The sequence below is a fragment of the Cheilinus undulatus genome, linkage group 22 (genome assembly GCF_018320785.1).
Source record: "Cheilinus undulatus linkage group 22, ASM1832078v1, whole genome shotgun sequence".
Taxonomy (NCBI): Eukaryota; Metazoa; Chordata; class Actinopteri; order Labriformes; family Labridae; genus Cheilinus; species Cheilinus undulatus.
In genome coordinates, this window is record NC_054886.1 from 4,649,091 (window position 1) to 4,663,308 (window position 14,218).

General features: G+C 38.7%; 2 protein-coding genes across 3 annotated transcripts in view; both read left to right on the forward strand.

Moving 5' to 3' along the window:
- Positions 1–8,581, forward strand: part of LOC121504886 (interleukin-13 receptor subunit alpha-1-like) — a 34,930-nt gene extending 26,349 nt beyond the window's left edge. Inside the window, exons 9-10 of the mRNA XM_041779972.1 lie at positions 7,141–7,225; positions 7,307–8,581. Of these exons, the coding sequence (XP_041635906.1) occupies positions 7,141–7,225; positions 7,307–7,402 (181 nt within the window). The 3' untranslated portion in view covers positions 7,403–8,581. The remainder of the gene's footprint in view (positions 1–7,140; positions 7,226–7,306) is intronic.
- A 4,393-nt stretch (positions 8,582–12,974) lies between these two features.
- The window catches only part of LOC121504569 (interleukin-13 receptor subunit alpha-1-like), a 33,130-nt gene continuing 31,886 nt past the window's right edge, over positions 12,975–14,218 (forward strand). For both annotated transcript variants that reach the window (XM_041779460.1, XM_041779461.1), the window contains exon 1: positions 12,975–13,221. In XM_041779460.1, coding sequence (XP_041635394.1) covers positions 13,158–13,221 — 64 coding nt within the window. In that variant the 5' untranslated portion in view covers positions 12,975–13,157. The remainder of the gene's footprint in view (positions 13,222–14,218) is intronic.

Here is a 14,218-nt window from a genome sequence, read left to right on the forward strand (position 1 = left end):
CGTTGAATAATTTGGTTTAAGCTGGTTGGCTTTGTGTCTGAGGACTCTGCAGCTGTCTGAGGGGGGCGCTCTCAGCAGTCTCTCTGAAGGTCAGGGTTTTTTACACCCTTTTTAAGGGTGTAATTTTTCTCCAAAATAACTGCATAATGGCTCAGCATCTCCCTGCACCTGTGATAGGCCTACAACACAATAAGGGGGGCATTTTGTTTTGGTTTTCTTAATTAGCATGTGCCTTTTTTAATTATTTATAGTTTTAGTGCACTCATTCTTTTTGTGGAGCTGTTACAAAGCATCATACCTTTTGGCTGCAATGGAGACACATCCTTACTCAAACATGTTTACTCAACACTGGCGACAAAACAAAATGTCAACTGACAAAACATTTAAACCGTTATTTCCTAGTGAATGATTCTAACATCAACTCATGACTCATCCCCTATATTATTTTGTTTAATATGAGCATAGAGAAGTGCTTTGTTGTAAAAGAAAGCGTACTTTGATTGGATGAGTGTGGAGCATCTCTTTAAGGCGTGCTAAATACGTATCCTTGTGGAAGTGTTTCAACAAAGTCCTGTTAATTTCAATGACTTTGTCAGTTATATAAAACCATCCACAAACTGCCATAGCTGTGTTTGTGTTTTTCTACATTATTGTTTAATTAGTAAAGCAATAGCTTTTGCATTGCATTGCTGCAGGACCCTGCAGTAATGCAAGTCTTCAACAGCAAATTAAGAAATTGGCTGTAATTATTAAAACCTTGTAATCAAAATCCTTAAGAGGGAATTTGTCGCTGAAAGGCTCAGATTTTACCTCTAACACAGTATAATGGAAAGGACTTCTGCAAACGTCACCTTTATATCAAGAGTTAGATCATTTCTTTTTAACCTAACATCTGCTCTACTGTAATCAACATGGTTCCACAGAAGAAAAATCTGTGTAATATTTGGAAAGAGATGGGAGTTGCTTGCTCCCTGCAGATCAACAGATTTTTTTTTTTTTTTGTTTGTTTTATCCAAGGCAACCACCTAATCTGACGTCAGTTTTAATCCACAAGAGGGATCCTTCCCCCTCCCAAAAAAACAAAAAAAGATATCTTGTGGCAAGTGGGTGAATCATCTAGAGAGCCTTTCTAAACTTTTATTTCACTAGAATTTTATTTATAGGGCAAAATTCATATGGACTGTAATTCAAAGTGATTCACAGAGGTAAAAATGAAACATTTATAACAGAAAGAATATTAAAAGACATTACATTGAGTTGAAATAAGATAGACTTGATAGATTATGACACATTAAAATATTAGATTAAAAAGGAATGAAGAAAAACAAATTAGGCTCTTGGTCTGATAGATCATATTTAGGCTCTTACAGTGTCTTTCTGATTTTTTTGCATATTTATCACACTTAAGTGTTTCAGATCATTAAACAAATTTTTATATGTCACAAAGACAACCCAAGTAAATAGAAAATGCAGTGTTTGAATAATTATTTAATTTTTTGGAGGGGGAGGGGTCCAAACCTTTATGGCTCTGTGTGAAAAAGTAATTGCCCCCTGAACCTAATAACTGGTTGTGCCATCCTTGGCAGCAATAACTGAAATCAAATGTTTGTGGTAACTGGTGATGTAACTCATCGCTGTGGAGGAATTTTGACCCACTCTTCTTCACTCTTCTTAACTCAGCCATATTGGAGGGTTTTACAGCATGAACTACCTGTTAAGGTCACACCGAAGCATGGGGGGCATGGTCAGCCGGATAGACCTGTCAGGTCCGTCGGGCTGGCCACGCCTCGGAAGAACAGCATATAAGGACACGTCACAACGGCAGCTGACGCTTCTGAGGAAGACTGTAGATGACAGTCGAAACATGTCAAGGTAAAAACATCTCCTACAATAAATTGTCTGAAAAAAAGAAACCCAAGTAGATTATTCAGAATAAGAAGACAAAATGAACTTGCTGGATTTACTACGTGGAAGTTATGGACAAAACTGTGTCAAAGCATTTCGCCGCTTGGAGAAGCTGGAAAAACCCAAGCACGCCACAAAAACCACCTGAGATTCAACCTCCGATGCAGAGACAAGGATATCACTCCACCAAGGGTCAACATCAAAAACCCCATCCCAACAAGAAATGCAAAGAACATCATCAACAAAGCACGTAAGGACCTAATAAAGGAAAGAATAAGGATGACTGTAAACAAGATTGAACGGATAAACACACAGATACAAACGGAAAAGGAAGCATTCTACACACATTTCCCAGTAGAGCAGGAAACTCAGGAAAAAAATCAACACACATTTAAAAAATGCATACGAACAGGAGTTTGAAACAACAAAAAATCGCCAGACCAAATTTATCAAACATAGAAATAACAGCAGACAAACGAGAAGTGGTTGCGCAATTTGTCACAGCGTTCACTCACGGAGACAGAAAAAAGAGTTCTAACACGCGGTTTAAATTTTGCCATCACACCAAACTAAATACCACATGAAGAATACATCCTTGCCACAGAACTAGCATGCCATAAAATCCAGGACCAGGGACACAAAGCAAAATTACGGAACACAGTTGCAGGAATACTCAAGTCAGCCAAATTACCACAAAACAATATCACAAGAGAAGAACGCAAAGCAATAGACACACTCAAAAAGGACAAATCCATCACTATCCTCCCGGCAGACAAAGGCAGAACAACCATAGTAATGGACACACAAACATATGAAGCACAGATAGAAACTTTATTAGCAGACAGCAACACATACAAAATCCTCTAGAAAAACGCCACAGAAGAGAAGAAAAAAACTCTCAAAACCCTCCTCAAACCGTTACTGGAAACCAAAAAAATAACATAGGACGCATATGACCATCTGGTACCCACGGCAAATATCACCCCCTGGATTTATGGCACACCCAAAGTACACAAAAAAGACTCCCCACTCTGCCCCATTGTCGACAGCATAGGATCAGTCACTTATAACTTATCAAAAGCTCTCGTTGACATCATCAAACCCACACTCGGATTAACCGACCACCACTGCAAGAACTCCAAACAACTGGCACATGAAATCAAAAATATGACAATAGAAAAAGACGAGATCCTCATTTCCCACAATGTAATATCATTATTCACAAAAACACCCGTTGACATCACATTACACATTGTACAAGAGCGCCTCAGGCAGGACAGGACACTCAAAAAACGCACAAATTTCACAGTTGATGAGATCTCTGGACTCCTCAAGTTCGTTGCAAAATCCACATACTTTCAATTCAAAGGGACAATATAAAGACAGAAAGAAGGATTTGCCATGGGAGACCCATTATCAGCCATCATGAGCAGTTTTTTCATGGAGGATCTGGAAACCAAAGCCACAAGCACAGCACCCGCACAATGCAAACCCATATTCTGGAAAAGGTACGTAGATGACATCCTGGAAAAATTCAAACACGGACACACACAAGAACTCACAGACCACCTAAACAGCATGGACACCACTGGAAACATCAAATTCACCCATGAAGAGGAATCAAACATGACAGTAGCTTTTCTGGACATGAAAATTCACCACAAAGATGACGGCAGCATCAAAATAACAGTTTACTGAAAACCTACACACACTGATCAGTATTTACTCTGGACATCTGAACACCCCACTGCACACAAAATATCAGTAGTCAGGACACTTTATGAACGGGCCAGCATCATCACAGATGAGGAGGACAGACAGGAGGAGGAAAAACACATCAAACAAGCACTACAGCGCTGTCAGTATCCAACATGGGCCATAAATAAGGGGAAACAATAGGTGAAAAACAAAGAAAACAAACCGAAAGAAAGAAAATCAAAACACACAAAAAGCAGAAAATAACTACAAAGATGTGGTAACAATACCATACATTTGGGGCATAACAGAATCAATACAACGAGCAATGAAAGAACACAAAATAAACACGGCCGTAAAAACCACACACCAAACTCAGACAGCTGCTAGTTCATCCCAAAGACAAAATAGAACTGGACAAAAAAATGCAAGGCATCTACGAAACACCGTGCAAATCATGCCAACACACATACATAGGAGAAACAGGGAGAATGTTCAATACAAGGAAAAAAGAACATCAGAAGGAGTGTGAAAAGCAGACAGCAGGACGACTCACAAGGACAGAAAAAGAAAAGGCAGAACAGGAAAATCTCAAATCAGCAATATCAGACCACTGTAAAAGACAAAATCACGTCATGGACTGGGACAACGCAACAATAATCGGGTCAGAGAACAACAAACACAAACGCTGGATTAAGGAGGCAATTGAAATCAGGAAACGGGGAAACAACACCATAAACCGGGATGAGGGAGCGTTCATGCTCTCCCACACCTGGGACTCTCTTCTCCAGAGACCATCGGGCGGAGGGGGGCGTGGTCAGCCCGATAGACCTGACAGGTCCGTCGGGCTGACCACACCTCGGAAGAACAGCATATAAGGACACGTCACAACGGCAGCTGACGCTTCTGAGGAAGACTGCAGATGACAGTCGAAACATGTCAAGGTAAAAACATCTCCTACAATAAATTGTCTGAAAAAAAGAAACCCAAGTAGATTACACACCGAAGCATATCAACTGGATCAGTCTGGACTTTGACTGGGGCACTCCAAAACCTTAATTTTTTTGTTCCTTGAGCCATTGAGAGATGGAGTTGCTGGTATGTTTCGGGTCGTTGTCCTGTTGCATAACCCAAGAGCGCTTGAGCTTGAGGTCATGAACTGATGGCTGGATGTTTGCCTTCAGGATTTTCTGGTAGACAGCAGACTTCATTATTCCATCAATCACAGGAAGTGGTCCAGGTCCTGAAGCAGCGAAGCAGCCCCAGACCATCACACTGCTACCACCATGTCTGACTGTTGGCATGATGTTCTTCTTATCAAATACTGTTTTATTTTTACTCCAGATGTAACGGGCCGCACACCTTCCAGAAAGTTCAACTTTTGTCTTGTCAATCCACAGAATATTTCTCCAGAAGTCTTGGGGATCATCAAGATGTTTCTTGTCACATGTGAGACCAGCCTTTGTGTTCTTTTTTGTCAGCTGTGATTTTGGCCTTAGAACTCGCCCATGGTGCCATTTTTGCCCAGTGTCTTTCTCATGGTTGAGCCATGAACTCTGACCTTAACTGAGGCCAATGAGGCCTGCAGGTCTTCGGATGTGGTTCTGGGTTCTTTTGTGCCCTCTTGGATGAGTCATCGTTGCACTTTTGGAGTAATTTCAATTGGTTGACCACTCCTATTTAAGGGATTTATTGATTCAACAAATCTGGCCTGGGTGTGGTCAGTGAAATTGAACTCAGCTTTCCAAAAACTGTGGTTAATCACAGTTGACTCATGATTTAACGAGAGGGGGCAGTTACTTTTTTACATAGGGCCAGATAGGTTTGGATTTTTCCTCCCTTAAAAAATTAAATAATCATTCAGAAACTGCATATTGTGTTTACTTGGGTTGTCTTTGTGAAATATAAAAATTGGTTTGATGATCCAAAACATTTGTGATAAAAATGCAAAAACATCAGGAATCAGAAAGGGGGGCAAATACTTTTCCACGGCACTGTATGTCTTATTTACTGAACAGTGGACAGAAATAATGAGGAGGAAAGGAGGAGTGAGTCGCTAAAACAAAACACAGTGATATGGAGGTGTGATAGAAAGTAGAAAGTCTTGTCAGGAATCAAGATGTATAGAGCTTTTAAATAGCTAAGAAATGGTCCGTTTAAACACATAGTGATTTCTTAAAGGTTTTTTAATCTCTTAATAATAAAAAATAATTTTAAGTTTATTGTTCATAGCTGATTACAGAAGAGGCTGCTAAGTGGCTGGGGTAGAGCTTAGAGACCAAAGAGTAGGGATAGTTGGTGATGCAAACAAGATTGTCCCCCCTTTAGATCAGCCTTGGTCTCCTGTGTCTCACTAAAAAGTTAAAGGCTAAAATGAACACATATTTTGTCACAACATATTTATTATTCTAGGTTTATTTTGCCTTTAAAGCCTGATTCAGACCAAAGATTCATGACAAGTTTAAACTCAAAACTGCCTGAGCTAAGCTGCTCTGCTACATTCTGAAAGCAGACAAGTTCACACCACTGCAACTGGGGGAGACGATGTAAAAAAAATAAGAGAGAAGCTACACTGGCTTGAGTCAAAGATTATGTTACAGAGCTTTTATGAGCTCAGGCATGTATGATAAAAATCCATAAAAATCAAAGAAAAATGCTGACTGGTTTTGACTAACACAGGGTCTTCATCAGGGAATGGTGTCACAAGACAGACACAGGTGAGGTACATTTAAGAGAGCTGGTGTGGCTGGGTCATCTAGTGTGTCATCCACCACCAGGATTTTTTCTGATGTTTTTTATTCGTTCTTAAGGAAGGAATTTTCCAAGGAGGTTTTCACATATCCACTTGAGTGGACGACATACCTTATTTTGATAATAATAATAATAATAATCACATAGCGATTTAATTGATAGAAAATGCGGTAAAAATTATAAAATGTACACATTTTAATATGTACATTCAAGTATTGCAAACACGATAAAGGAATACTCTATTTTACTCTGTTACATCAATAAAAAGAGACACACACTGGTGTAAAGTTAGTCTGCCCTTTAGAACCTCTGATCTGAGGGTAGGGTAACAATGAAAACAAGATCCTATCATGTCCAGACCAGTGGTCTAGATACAGCATGAGTGAAATATTGTCTGTGACTCAGTGTGGCTGTGAGAGTCATGCTTCTTGACATTAGAACAGTAGGTTGGTTTGAAGAGTGAATAGTGCACATACAGTGGTCTGCCACTAGGAGTTAGTGTACAGGATGATGCACTAGATTCTGCTGTAGTGGCTGACTGTGCAACTGTGCCATTGAAACTCATGCATATGCAAGAAAAAAGCTTTTGAGTAGCTGTCCGCTGTAGTGATCTCTATGCATGACAGAGTTAAAAAATAATTTTAAATTGTCCTTACATCCGTGGTTGGGAAGTTTTAAAAGTGGTTTAAGGTTTAAAAATCTTGTAGTGTGCGGCCAGCCTAAGGTACACTTTGTGAGGGTTGTGTTTTCTTTCATTGACATTGTTCTTCTTGTGTGAAATTTTTACAGACACAGCGCCATAATTTTCCCAAACATACCAGATCCATCAGCGATCTTCAAGGAAATGATGATGAACGGAAACAAAGAAATAAAGGTACATCTTTTGCACAAATAAAACATATATTCTCTGCTTTTCTCGATCCACAAACACTCACCACGCCACTCTTTTTTCCAGGCATCTGGGAGTCTGTACACACCGGTGCCAGAACCCATTGAACCCTGCAGAATATCCCCCGTAACTGAAACCAGCGCCCTCCAACCAAGCATCTGACTTGTTTGTGTGCTCAGCGATACCTGCGGTGCAGCTGGACTCAAACTCTGGGTGACCTCGTGAGCAGCGTTTACTGAGGAACCGAACACCAGGCTGATAAACTCTGTTTCACTGACCTCTTCTGTTTGATGCACAAAGCAGTGCTGGAGCAGGCAGATTGAAAATATAAATGTAGAGCCAGTCTCCTACCAGGACTAGTAAATGAGGTGGAGCTCATTTAACTACCTTGAATGTATTTTTTGGTTTTTGATTGGTTGTCTGTATTATACTTGTATATACTGGTGAGTAATTATACATTTTCATAGGGTTCAAATGCAAAAAATATAAAATAGTTAAAGTTAAATGTACTCTCCAGACTACACTTACTGTACAGTTCTTTAGTATTGCTGCTTGCTCCAACCACCAGAGGTCTGCAAAAACAAGATTTTTCAGCAATGTTTACTTTGCCTTCTAAAAATATGAGCATGCAAAGTCAGATCTGTGCTCAAACGTGGATCTGCTGGGGGTTTTCAAGGACAGGTCTGTCTGTCTCTGGAGCTACATTATGAATAAAACACCCAGCTATGGACCCAGAAATACAGACAGGAAAAAAGGTCTTCCCCTGCTTTGTGCTGATATCCTCATGCTGGACACTGGGGAGGAAGACGAGAACGACTCTGGATTGTTTGATAGACTCCAGGGCTGGGAAAGCTACAAGAGGGAGCTGGTGTTTCCCTCCATAGCTACTGTACCACATCACAAGGGAATTAAAAATGGAGACTTGTGTCTTGAGGTCTTTCTAGGGAGGCAATTAAATCGACTCATGGTGACCGGACAATAGAAAGGAAGCCATGGAAGCTTTTTCTTCTTTTGTCTTCCTTAAAGACTGAACAGAAAGATAAGAACTGCATGTGCTGACCCTGAAACAAGGAAAGCGGCTTGTTTGGTGTTGGCATGGACACAAACACTGCCAAATAAGGAACTAACAGAGCGAGTGTATGGCAAACAACTCAGGGTCACTGTCCGTGTGATACTGCCGGGAATCACTAAGCCCAGTCCAAAACACACACATAGAGAGAGGCTTGAATATTTAAATAGAAAACATTGATGGTAAAGTCTTGAAAATCTAATCGAAGAGTAACTGCCCTCACTTTTTCCTTCTGTAAACTTTTGTGACTGTATTAAAGAAGCAAAACGGTAGTGTCTGGTTCTTTTTTAAATCTAAAGGCAGTGCAGAAATGTGTTAAAACTGCATTCAGTCTGATAACCAACTCTGGGAAACTTACCTTGTTGCCACATATTATAAAGTATTGGTTAAAGTCTGAGTGTATTCAGCCATTTGGATTTGACGTTATGTTTAGAGGCCAATCTGTTGCGGCCATTCCCCTTGACCTTTAACCTCCAAAATGTAGCCAGTTAATCCTTGATTGTGAGTGAACATAAGTGCAAAGTTTGAAGGAAATCCCTCAAAGTGTTCTTGTTATATCACAAATCCCTACCAAGTGATGCACATGAAGCCCAAAGACCTTGACTTTTGACCTTTAATATGTAACCAGTTAATCCTTGAGTCTAAGTGGACATGTTTGCACCGTTTGCAGAAAACCCATCAAAACAATCTTTAGATATCATGCTCAATTGCAAGGGATGAACATTAACCCTTTGGCCTGTGACCTCCAAAATCTCTTCATTTTACCCTTGTGTCTTTTTGGACCTTTGTGCAAAGATTCACAAAAATCCATCAGAGCATTCTAGAGATATTGCATTTACAAACAAGAGATGTGCACGAGCCTGGTGACTTTGGCCTTTGACCTCCAAAATCTCATCATTTTATTCTCGCATAAGGGAAAACGTGTGCTAAATTTGGGGAAAATCCCTGAAAGCAATCATGAGATAGTGTGTCCACACACAAGGGATGCACACAAGCCCCATGACCTTTAGTTAAGATCAAATTCAATCAGTTTCCCTAAGTCCTGATGAACATTTGTGCAAAGTTTGTGCAAAGAAGATCCCTCCAAGCACTTTGCAGATTTTATGTTTACATGAATGGCATGGAAATGAAGTTCTGAATAAGAGGCCTTTGATCTTTGGCCATCAGGATCTCATCAGTTCATCCTTGGGTCAGAGTGAATAATTGTGCAAAGTTTGATAAAAGTCCGTCAAAGTGTTCTGGAGGTTGTGAAGTATGGCCCCTACGTATGCATAGATTAGAGGTGTCAAACTCGAGGCCTGGGGGCCAAATCAGGCCCGTGTTACAGTTATGCTCGGCCCACAAGATCAAATCATAAATAATTATAACTGGCCTGAGGTCTGCAGATTTCCTCCAGTATAAAAATGTAAACGTAATCTTGATGATTCAAAATATCCTTGTTAAAATAAAAATTAGCAAAACATAAAGAGTAAAAACTAATCAATAACAAATTACATCATTTGTGTTTTCATGTCATATTTTTGATTTTTCCTCTCACAGTTATGACTTAAACTTACGGGTTTGACTTTTTATCTCATATTTTGCCCTTTAAGATTCACAATTTTACATTCAAATCCACATTTTGACTTTTTAATTCATTTTAAATCATATTTCATGTTTGACCTTTCAAACTCCCGACTTTTTATTTCATATTTTGCCCTTTTAGATTCACAATTTTAAATTTTAGGTCAAACATTGACCTTTTCAATTAATTATTTTAAATGTTTTTTTCACACATTTGGACCTTTTCAACTCCTAACTTTGACTTTAATCCCATATTTGACTTCTTAAACTCATGATCTAAAATTTTATGCAATATTTTGCCGGTTTCTAATTGTAATTTTGCCTTTTTATTATTATATCATATTTTGACTTTTTTTGGTTCACGATTTTATATTCTCATATTTTGACCTCTTAAACTCATTATTTTGAATCTTATCTCACATTATGACCTTTTCGACTCCTAACTTTGACATTAATCCCATTTTAGGTTCACAATTTAGATTTTTAACTCATGTTTTTACCTTTTAGTCTCATGGTTTTAAATTCCATCATATATTTTGACCTTAAAAACCCGATTTTGACTTTCTACCTCATTAATTCGCCATTTTAAAATAATTGTTTAACTTTTAATACCATGATTTGGCCTTTTGAGCTAACACATTTTACTTTAATGTCAGATTTTGATCATTTTGACTTTTTTAATCTCAAAATCATTCATCATCAGTGCTAAGTTCTTTTCTTCTGTAATTAATTGCTGGTGAAAATGTGGTAGACAGTTTATGGTTAAATGTTGACCGTTTAAGGCTCTCAGCTTAGACCTAAATCCAGAATCTGGCCCCTGCTGTTACTGAGTCTGATACCCCTACCATAGAGGGATGAACAACCCAAAACTATAATGCCTCAGGCTGGCGATCGCTGGTGTGGAAGCAAAAATTTGTTTTTTTCTCACAGGTTGAGTATGCTTTGGCATGTCCTTAAACGGGCTGTTCATGCTTGAAAACCCTCCAATGTGGCTGAATTAAAACAATTCTGCACATAAGAGTGAGCCAAAATTCCTCCACAGTGATATGAAAGACTCTAGCAGTTATTGCAAATGCTTGCTTTCAGTTGTTGCCACCAAGGGTGGAACAACCAGTTATTAGGTTAAGGGGGTTATTACTTTTTGAACAGGACCAGGTAGGTCTGGGTTATCTTTGTCTAATACTAAATATTTTGAGGATCTGAAACATGTAAGTGTGACAGATATGCAAAAAACAAGAAATCATGAAGGGGGCAAATACTTTTTCACAGCACTGTATGTCTGTTTAGGGTTTTCACTTTTTGCCCCAACATTTTTTCCCAGGCCAACTTTCTGAAACCACAAGAGCTTGGGGACCCACTTTTTGGTCTCGGTTCACCACTTGAGAAATGCTGCCATAACTAAATCCCAAAAGTGTGGCTTAAAAACAATGGGTGAGGCCCTCAAGGCTGAGTCTGCCTCTTTTTTCCCGTTAATGAATCATTAGTGCATGTAAGAGTTTACATTTTTTATCAGTTAGATAAAAGAGATAAAAGATAAAAGATAAAAAAGAAAAAAGATAAAAAGATTAATTGGCCTGCTTGAACTCTGATGAAAGATGCCAGTCAGATGTTCTGCTTTTTTTTTTTTTTTTTACATGAAGCAACTTCTTACTCGGGTTTTAAGTCACAGGGCAGCGATACAAAGCTGTCTAACCAGACAGTTTGTTCTCAAATTTAGTCTGCTTTCTCATTCACCAGTACCCTGATCCAAAATGCCATATCACCATTAGTCACACTCTTCCTCCCTTAAAACTTCCTTCCTTAAACATGAGGGGAAATTTTGTCTCTCCTCTGTTGTGTTTACTGGTACTTTGTGCCTTTTTGTGCTTTAATGAGAATAAAGAAACAGAAGGTGCTGTGTCACTGCTGTCTTTGTCTGTCTTTGCTGTCATGGTTTGGTAAGAAATGTTTTTTTCATCACAGCATGAAGGTGGGCAGGTCAAACTTAGGGTGCATCATTAACTTGTGAAAATTTTAAGTAAAATTCACTTACTAGATTAATTTGAGACCCTGGTTGTCAATGTGCATAATTTATACACATTGATAATGTAATTTTTATTAATAAAACAGGATTTTAGGTCTTGGGTTGATGCATCCTCATGGGCCTCATTCACCAATATTTCCAAAAGATTTGTCTTAAATTTGTTCTCAAGAAAGTTTCTGACAGACAGATCAAACCTGTGAACCTCTGACCACAAATGTCATAATCTTATGAAATTACTACATTGTTTGTATATTTCATTTTTTAAAATAAAGTTTTTGGGGAAATATTTTGTTAACATATCCGAATTGATCATAATCAGGTAAATATGATACATATTCTACAGTGATAATGTTATCTTAACTAGCAGCCAGCTGGTTTAGAAAAAAATGCGAGTGTTTAAATAAATAGCGAACTTTAAACGATGTTTATTTGAAATAAGGCATTTTATGATGTGATATCTAACCGCTATTTCTCTGTCCTAAATATTAAAATTGATTACAGCATGGGTCCTTAATTTAAACTCTCATAATCTATAAACTCTTCAAATTTGTGGAAACTGGGCTAAGGAGAACTGCTTTCATCAGCGAGTCCTCTCTGTTTACGTTAGTTCGCAAGCATTTATGGACGTTCAAATGCGCATGCGTCTATGGATGTCCACAGCCAGGCTGTCTTGGGGAAAGATAACCCCCTTATTCTGCCCATTCAATAACAGAAAAAAGGAAATCAACTCTCAAACGGGATTTTGCAAGTCGAGTTTACATAAAAGAGCCGCCTGTAGAAGCCTGTTTGCAGATAACTCAGTGCTCGCTGACTGTAATACAAATGTAAAATCAAAGCAAAAACCCGGTCTTTCGTACTCACCAGCCCTAAATTAACATTAAGACTTTAGCTGCTATCGCGAAAGTCTTTATTTTTAATTCAGTGATGGCACTTTTAACCTAAAGTTTCAAATCACTACATTTCCTGGAGAACCCTGCCTGGGAACTGAACTGTCTGCGCTTGCGTGCGTGCGTGCGTAAGCGCGACGTGAATCCTGCCAGTTAGAAGAGCTCTCCGCACAAATCCAGCCTCCAGATGCTCCAGTCTCTGCTAGAGTAAGTAGGAATCGAAAACTGAAGTGAAAGTCCTACATGTAGAGTTGTCTATATCCTATTTTACGTCGTGACAACGAGCCCAGAAACCAACCGAGAGCCAGAAGGCTAAAAGGACCACGTTTGACTTTTTTTGAACGGTTCTGGAGACTTTTTTTTTCTAAAAAGAGGATGTTTAAAAGTGTGGACTTGGTGTTTTTATGCTGTCTTTTTCTGGTTGTCGAATGCCTAGCAGGTAAGATAATACAGACATAACTATAACTAACTATTAATTAGTTTTTTCTTACTTTTGTAGCTTAAAACATGGCCAGTGTTGTCCTGAGCTGTTGGCGTGGATGTTTCCCTGTTTAAACTCCGATGTTTCCCAGTAGTGACGTCACATCTGGGGGTCATTCTTGTTTAGTAAGACCAATGTAAAATCAGAGGGGGATTGGCTGTGAGAATAAATAGTAAGTAGTAAGGTATTTACTTTTTGTAAAAAAGCTTATGCAATGTTAGGTGAAGCCTGTAATGGTTAAACGCCTAGGGCTGAGAAATATGGACAAGAATTATCTCATCTCGATTTCTTGTCGTGGTGATACCAGTTGTCTTTGTAGTAAAAACCTGGAGAACAACGACAGGATGGGATTTACTTTTGGTTTCTGGTATTTTTGTATTAATATTGGTGGCTTGTAAGCCTATTTGGGCTTGACATATTGTTTATGCATGACTCAATAAAATAAAATAAAATCAATCAATCAAAACAGGGAGGCACAACTGAGGTACTGAGAAGCTCATATACTTGAGGGACAGGGACAGAAATGACAGAATAAAAGGAACCAGAGCAGAAATGTTATATTACATTACAGGTACATCTCAAAATATTAGAATATCATGAAGAAGTTCAATATTTTTGTCACTCATTTAAGAAAGTGAAACCCACATATTATATAGACTCATTACACATAGAATGAAATATTTCAAGCCTTTATTTCTTGAAATGTTTATGATTATGGCGTACAGAAATGAAAACCCAAAATTGTATGTCTCAGAAAATTAGAATATTGTGAAACAGTTCAATATTGGAAAGTCATGGTGTCACACCCTTGTTGAGCTTTGCTTTGCTTCACCAGCATTGAATTTGGGGAATAACTTGACGGAGGCAGTTATACTCTGTAGCCTTTTCTGGCATGTTTATTGAGGGAACGGCTCGACTTCATGTTTACTTCTGGTCATGGAAGGATGAACTCCAA